Raw genomic sequence first — 8,328 nt, forward strand, 5'->3', positions numbered from 1 at the left:
TAAATTGACATTTCTCTGATGAATCTTCAGTTGTCCTAAAAATATTACGGTATGCAAACATATTTTAGTATTCACTATTAATACCTTCACACACTGACCGGGAGAAGGAATTTTTACTTTAATTTTCATTGAGTTATACAATGTATGCAGTTAATTGCTTCTAACAACTTGGGAGGGGACTGAGCAGCGAAGATGAAAGCAGTTTTCACACTACTCTAATTTGTGCCACTGTTTCTGTGATTTGTAATGGAAATTGCTATTCACATGGCTACCACAATTTCCTGCAGTTAACTCAGAACTAGAGGTACTAGAAATACTAAGGGGTAATGGGAAACATTACCTCCAAATGAATCACATCACTAGCTTGTTCCTGGAAATTAGTATATAAAAATAGCTTAGGTTTGGTGCTCAGGATTCAGAAAATGACAAACAACTCTGTGTATAAAGAGCAGCTTTTAATGAGATGCTATATACAAATTCATCAGACTTTTCTTCAAATACTTAATTCCAAAACAGTGCAATAGTTGCTAATTACACTTGCACACTTCTAGTTAATAAACATGTTTAAAGTCTCTAGTACACAAGATGTTTGCTTGTTTCAATCAAGAGTACATAATTGAGGGAAGAATTTACCAAAGTGTGTTTAAAGCTATGGCAAAATATTTGACTACTGTATTTTAACATTGCTATAATTTATATCACCAGATTCTCATGTGTGTGTATATATATATTCTCTGCATATAAAGTGCAAAAATATTACAAAACATCACCTGATTACGCTGAAAGCGACATCCTGTACTTTGATGGCACTTCAGTGTTAATTCTTGCATCATTCCCAAGAACAGAGAAAACTAGCATTCACCATTTTAACAGTTACGCTTTATAAATTTCCACATGAACCACAACTAAACTAAACTTCATCATCTACTATAAGAATGAATCCAAGATACACGTGACTTAAGTGCTTATTATTTTCCACTTACGTTTAATTATGGTCTTCCAAGCTTTTCAGTCCAGCTCTCGTTTCAGTGATTAAGTTTATGAGAGTAGCAGGTAATGCTGTCTCCACTACAGAACAGGGAAGCATTCCTCCTAGTTCTGGCTGAATAAATACAACTAGCTTAGAATGCTCTGGATTCCTGCAATGAAAGGAGTAAAATCCTTCAGTTAACACTTGTTGCTACAAAACTCACGGAGATGTACAAGTGTTTACTAGTTATAGTCCATCAATTACAAAAAAGTGGAGGATGAATAAAATTTTCAGTTGTTTCAAAAGATGGTCTGAGTCACAAAACTGATTGGCACAAAACTCTAAAGTTTCCCCAGAATAAAACTGTCTAAATAAAATTTTAAAAAAAGCTGTGTGTTTCAGTAAATGTTAGGTTTTGTATAGAGAAGACAACTGAGTAACCAGAGATGCTGAAATAAGGGGGCTTTAAATACTTACTCAGGCAAAGGGGAACACACATAGCCACAGGGATTGTTAAAGCCTCGGACACAAGAGGGAGTTGGAGGGCAGCTGGAGTATTCCACGCTGACAGCTATAAACCACCGCACACAAAAAGCAAAATCATTAATTATGTATGTCAATCATATCACTCAAAAACACCGTTTAAAAACAAACGACTCCGACTGCTATCAGATAGTACAAGATACCGCAATATGGTCACTGATCAGCAATTCCATTCTGTACACAAAGCACCTAAAGGACATTAAATATTTGTGCGAGTAATTCATTAAATGTAGAAGTTTCTATAGATGTTTGGGCAGGCACACCCAAGTATTATCCTTGAGACGTGATTACACATACCTAACTGTTGAGGTGTGGTTTAGTTCTGGAGAGAGAAGTTGGTTTGTCAGCAGATGTCATTAATTAGTAAACGCAACTAGAGAGAAGATGAGGAAACTGCTGCACACATGCACAGTAGTAGTTAGGAGGGGTTGTTTTGTTTAGTTATCCATTACTTTTGCATAATAAAGTACTGTAAAGAGTACGGCTTGAAAAAAAACAATAGGTCAGTAAAGTTCCAAGATGAAAAATGTTGTTTTCTGCCATGTACTAAGATCCACACAAAGGAAAAAGATTAGCACAGAAAGGAAGTAGCAGTGAGATATTTTCCTGGTTGGCCATATATTAATCGTTTTACATTTTGTGTAAGTTTACAGAGCCAAACTCGGAGAGAATCAACTATGGGGCAAATTAGCAGTTCACTCTGAGAAGAGCATATTAGGCAAGTAGCATTTGGTCAGGAAGCCACCTAAATACAGAAAAGTGTTCTTAAATAAACACTACTACTACATTTTTTTTCAAAGAGAGGCACAACAGAATAAACAACACGGTATTTTCTTTGAAGATCAATTTCAATAGTTTCAGCATTAGAAAAAGCAACTTTGTTTTGGGGATAAACAGGAGGGGACTATTAACATCAGTAAGACCACAGAGCAAGGTACTCTTATCCTGTCATGACGCTGCAGAACTTACTCTACAGCCATTCACCTTAGGATCTGCAAAATATGAAAACACGCAGTAGTTACATGCAACTTACAGTTAGTTGTAAGGATATCACCAGGATACGGTTTAACATGCAGCAGGTCAACAAAATCTCTTGATGAAATCAGTCCCATACCGTAACTCTGTGTTACACTGTGGTATATGCCAGTGTCCTACAAGTAAGTAAAAGCAAATTTTTTTTAATTAGCATGCAAGAAGCTAAGTTTTATTTAATTAGCAAAGCAGCATTACATGTTGAATAATGAGAATGTGGCAAAAATGGATTCCTATTTGTTAGTATAAGACAACAGTTGCATATCCAGCTAGTGCTGAACTAACAGCCAGGGAAGGGATCTTCCAGTCACGCAGGTAGGGATTCACTGCCATTCCTTGTGGCCTAGATTTGAGGCAGGAGTATAGTTTTTGGGTGGAAAAACTCAAAATGTGCACATTTAGTATCCATGTTTAGTGGAGGTAGAATGCCTTTTTGCATTAAAATACACACGCTAGATTGCATGTTGTGTTCCAGTGTATAATCTGTTAAGATAACTCGGTTCCAAAAAAAAAAAGCAAAGAAGATACAGCTGGATGTACCACTACATCCTAACACCTGACCGACTCCAGCAGAGGAAAGTGAGAGAGAGGTTCAGGGAAGACAAAAAGGGGAGGATTCTTTTTTTTCCCCCCTCGGTTTAGGGCGTACTTTCATACAGTTGAGTCATTCATGCGTGTGTAATGTGTTCCGAGACCTCTCCCGTTCATACGCAGGGCCGTCTCTCTCGAGTGGTTAGATCAAAGCTGGCTAACACAGCACTGATATTCTTCATAGGATTTCGGAGTTCCGGGTTTCCATGTTGCCTTTAATTTTGGTGATTTTTTAAATGTGCATAAACTATGCTCACAGAGAACGGAGCTTCCCCTACATTTTCTCCTCACTGTGTCTCACTCTACTCTTGATGGAGACTTCTGTTGTTTTCCATGGACTGAATTCTTGGCATGTCTGAGGACGTTTATTTCATAATAAATATGTAAATTTACACTAAATACTTAACTCCTAAGGGGAAGGACACATTTCATACCCATTTCACAGAAGCAGCAGGTTTAAAAGTTTTTACTGACCCAGAACATATTTTGCACTGAGAGCTTTCCTCATCCAAGTAGAGGTCTTTTTAGTCATCATAATTCATGCAGAAAGAGTTAAAATAGAATCTTTATATTAAATTATCATATTACCTGGTCAATCCTTTCTAACAGCTTGTAAGATTGTAATGCTTTGTCCCATTTGTTTCGATATTCAGGAAGATACATAAAAGGAATAATTTTACTAGGGACGTCCTTAATTATCCCTTCTCCACGGTATCTAGATTGTGTAAAAAAACCAGATACTGAATTCACATTTACGAACTGGAAAAATAAGTTATACAATAATAAGCATCTAGCAGTTGGGGATGCCAGGCTATAATGAGGTAAACTACACAAATGTGACTGCTCTTGATAGCTTGATTAAAATTCAATTACTAATAAAAATTATCATTCGGTAACTGATTTTTAAGACCATTACATTCTTGGCACCACACATTTTAAATTATTTATTTGTGAGCAATTAGATAGGAACCTGTTAATTTAAATATATGCAATTCATCTATTCTTTTTCTATATAGACACTTTCAATCCATTTTGACACCGATTGCAAATCTTCTCACTATTTATGAACTAGCACATTCTGGCATTTCTCCAACTTTTGTTCATAATCTTCTGAGGAGTTCAAGGGAAAGTTCACAGATGGGAAGAGAGGCCTCTCACAAGGAAATAGGAAACTCCTGTAATGCTGGGAACTGCTAACTAATACTGAGACTTCTCACATATTAGTTCCTGGAGAAACTGAATCGCTACGGTAGGCACTGGCAGACAGCAATTAAACGCAAAGGTGAAGGATGCTGCGTGACAGCAGATGAAGCTCAAAGGAGACTGTGCTTGGAAACAGTTTAAGGAACACGAGAACAGATTACAGACCCTGATGACGCATGAGCGTAAGTCAGAAAGAGCAAAGTTAGCCAAGTTCAAACCCAAACAGAGAGGCCCTGGGAAATCATGGATCTGTTTCTTCACTCTGCAGCAGCTCTTGTCACCACTTAGTGCTTTGGTGCCGTGAGCGCAGCGTGGGCGTATACGACTAGTCCCGAAACTCGCTTCTCCACTAACTACAGCAGGTCTTATGGTGATGGAAAACATTTTAATGCCTACTGAAAAACAACGAATGTAAGCTGTGGCAGGACCAGTTAAAACCAGCATATTAGTATCGGGGTACACCCTTTATTTCCATTACACCCATGAACTTCTGTTTACCAATCTCGTAAGCAGCTCTTGCCTGCATGCTGTAATATCTTCCCTCCTAAACTCACACTGAGTTGTTAATCAGGACGACTTCTAAAATAAAAGAAAGGGCACACTTGTAAAAGAATCTCAATTTCCAGTTTTTACAGTGGATTATTGGGAACACTGGAAAAAGAGGAAGTAAGTCTGGTGAAGACCGCTTGGATCACCAAATGTAGCCTCACTATCTTAGAAAAACTGCAATACATATCTCATTGTCTTTCTTGAGCTTAGGTGACATAATTCCAAATAAAATCCTATTTGGCCTTGATCAATTACCTTAATGCTTCCCTGAACTCCGCTGAAAATATTTCACCTGACTGAAGCAAGGATCTCTATTGATTTTCACTACCAGATCCCATACTGATTTCTTTTAGCAAGTAAAGCAAACTGTTAATACTCCTGCCAATTAAAAAAGCTGGCATTTGTGATATGCAGTTAATAAATATTCAACATCAAAATGATAACGGGAACAGCTATACTTTTGCTCCTAGAAACAGCTAGTACTCCTTCACAAAAGACAAGCTAGGGACCAGTACTGCTTGTTAACATGACAAAAAAATGTACAAAAATAAACGAATGAAAGATTCTGGTTCCCTGTACCAAATGGCAGAAAACACGATGATGCTTCTCCTGACTGTGAAGAACTTGCTACGTACAGATTTGAGCGCAACCGAAAACGGCTTCGTGCCTGATTAAGACTATAGCATATCATTTTTCTCTCCACAAAAATAAGTCAGGAACATTCTTACGAATTCTAAGCAACCAGACTCTCACTCCCTCACATCCACCTGTACTGAAATAAGATCTGAAATACAATAATAATGCCACACATAAAGTATGCAAGTGCTTATTGAGATAACAGTGCTTTTAACATATTCTAATGAAATGTTACACTATTTTCCATTGTAATACTGTACAGTAATTCTTCTGTAACACTAGTGATAGAGCATCGTCTTTTGTAATTAATATCTTCTTTGCTCAAACCTACAGAAATAATTAGAAAACTAAGCAAGACTTTCGGATTTAGAATATCAGTAATCACAAACATCTCATCATATTGAGAGCAAAAAAGAATCAGATGCAAATTTTCTCTACTGCCTATCTGTCTAGATTGGCATTTAATATAATTTAATACCCACTAGGCATTTTAATTTTTTTAAAAAAAAAAAAGAGAGAGAGAAGCTAAGGACACGTTGCAAGTGTCCTCTTTTCATCCACTTTTGCACACTTCAGTGAAGATTTTTTTTTCCTTCCCTGGTTTTATGAGCTGAATCAGCTTGGCAAAAAATCAGTGGAGTGCCACAGCTACCGTACCGGTAGGAATGTAAAACCTAGAGCCAACTCTATGACTGACAGCAAGCTGTGAAATCAGCTTAGTCTGCCTCGCCTAACTCCACCCTTTGGGCCAAAACTAGCTGCTTAACAACAGCACAGAATTCATTGCTCAAGAGAAGGAAGGACAGCTGGAGTTGCTGCTCCAGAGATTATATGACCTTCTTATTCTCAGTACGGTTAATTCAGGTACCAGAAAGAAAAAGGTACAAAGGACGGACATAGTAGAGCCAGAGCATAAGCATGTGTGAGTATTAGTCATTTCACAGATAGGAAAGGGTGAAAAGCAAAGCCCAGCTGGTAAGATGTAATGGCTTGAATAGAATATTCCATCAGAAAGGGCCATTGACTTCAGGGCAAAACTATGACTTCATATCTACTTATTCCATAGTAGTAAGTGCTATATAGTATTTAATTTTCACCACACATTTGAAAATTGCTTGGGAAATCCATCTCTTGTATTCCACTCCTACTGCTGACCCAGTTACTCCAGCGTAAAATCTTCTCTACAGCTACCAAAACTAAACACTTTCACGAAGGCCACAACATGGTTAACTTTTCCACCTCAATCTTGGGTGTCATTGTTCAAAAAAGGTGTTATTCATTACAATGACAAACAAAATATAAATACTTACATATTTCCTGCATACTCTTTTGAAGGCTTTGAAGAAACTGTAACATTTTTCTCAAAGTAGAAAAAGGAAAAATAAAAACTTAGCAGTTGATAAAGAGTTGTCAACTCATTTTAAAGGAAAACAATTTTAAACACTTTTTGCAACAAAATGTATTTAATAAAAATAACTTTATAAACAATATGAACTAATATTTTCTTACTGAAACTTTTATCACTCTCCATCCTGAAGTATCTTGACTATATGATAAAATTTTTTCTGAAACTTCATCCACGATTTTCTTATAGTCCATTTATCTGTAAAGATTTAAAAGCAATTTGCTGGTATATATAAAGCACTCCTTAAAGAGCAAAAACCAGAGGGCTTATTCCTGTATTCCTTCCACAGGCTTTAGTATACCTTAACTGAGTATTTCTATCAAATTAATTTCTTACTAATCAGATTCAATTTCAGAAAAGGACAGTCTTTATTTAAACAAAATTCTATAACTGACTTCCACTCTGGGCTACTGAGAAGTAGCCCTTGCTGTAGATCTTGAGACTTAATTACAGCATCTAGTGAGACACACTGTTCACTCCATAAATCATGACTCCACATTAAAACTTCCCCTCCTTATAGTTTATCCCCCGAGATTCCAATTCCGCCATGATTTGCTAAAGCCATTAGACCAACAGCCAACTCGTGTAGTTAAACCGCATGTGGCTCGCGAACAATTGAAGAGAGATTTTTCTTACATCTGAGCTTTATGCAACAATCATTATAAACTGTGCTGTTGTGGAAACTCCTTACCAGCCCAGCGCTGACAGCTCCTGCGTGCTGGAGCTCCCTTACCTCTCCCACCCCTCTCTTTCCCTCTGCAACGCACGCAGCATCACTCTTGTAGCTCTTTCTCACAAGAATATCAACTCTGGTTCTCAGGCCGATAGCACTGAACACTTCTGGACCAGTCTCTCACACAAAGTTATCTTCATACCTAAACCTCCACAGGGCCGTCTCGTGTAAGGGGTTGCACAGACCCCTCAGAGCCACCTCACTGACATGCCGTGGAAGCTGGCCAGGTGCTCGGTTTGTGCCCCCGGAGGAGGGTTGCCCACGTATCACACCCCCCCAGCCGGGCACAAACTAGCGGCGGGCTGGCCGGGCCCACCAGCCCCCGCAGCCAGCTCGGGGAGCGCTGACAGGCAAAGCCGAGCTCTGAAAACGCGGCGCAGCCGAAGGCCTGGCCGCCGGGACACCCCCCCCGACACGATCTCCACAGGGGCGGCGGACAACCCACCCAGCAGCCCCCCTAACCCCCTCTCCTGTGGAGACGGCGCCGGGCGAAGCGGTGGGCGGGCTGCCCCACCAGCGAGGACTCCGGGCAGGAGGGAGAGAAAATAAGAAGATAACGGCGGCACTCCATGCTCACCTCAGCAGCGCGGCACGGAGCGGAGCGACCTGCCCCCGGCCCCGCCCTCCCGCCGCGGGGCATGCCGGGAGTTGTAGTCCCGACTTAAC

General features: G+C 39.4%; 1 protein-coding gene across 3 annotated transcripts; it reads right to left on the minus strand.

Moving 5' to 3' along the window:
- Positions 1–43: 43 nt before the first annotated feature.
- STARD6 (StAR related lipid transfer domain containing 6) lies at positions 44–8,277 on the minus strand. Of its 3 annotated transcripts, XM_075740221.1 has the most exons (8): positions 8,240–8,277; positions 7,034–7,127; positions 6,835–6,884; positions 3,725–3,851; positions 2,547–2,664; positions 1,448–1,541; positions 984–1,139; positions 44–370 (listed from the first exon to the last, which is right to left on the minus strand). In XM_075740221.1, the coding sequence occupies exons 2-7, from the start codon at positions 7,121–7,123 to the stop codon at positions 986–988; spliced, it is 633 nt and encodes a 210-aa protein (XP_075596336.1). In that variant the 5' UTR covers positions 7,124–7,127; positions 8,240–8,277; the 3' UTR covers positions 44–370; positions 984–985. The 3 variants fall into 3 exon arrangements, with proteins under 3 accessions (XP_075596336.1, XP_075596334.1, XP_075596335.1); XM_075740219.1 differs by having other exon boundaries at positions 44–1,139; XM_075740220.1 differs by lacking the exon at positions 8,240–8,277 and adding an exon at positions 7,663–7,977 and having other exon boundaries at positions 44–1,139.
- Between the last annotated feature and the right edge of the window lie 51 nt (positions 8,278–8,328).

This window comes from Balearica regulorum, chromosome Z (assembly GCF_011004875.1).
Source record: "Balearica regulorum gibbericeps isolate bBalReg1 chromosome Z, bBalReg1.pri, whole genome shotgun sequence".
In the NCBI taxonomy this organism is placed as follows: domain Eukaryota; kingdom Metazoa; phylum Chordata; class Aves; order Gruiformes; family Gruidae; genus Balearica; species Balearica regulorum.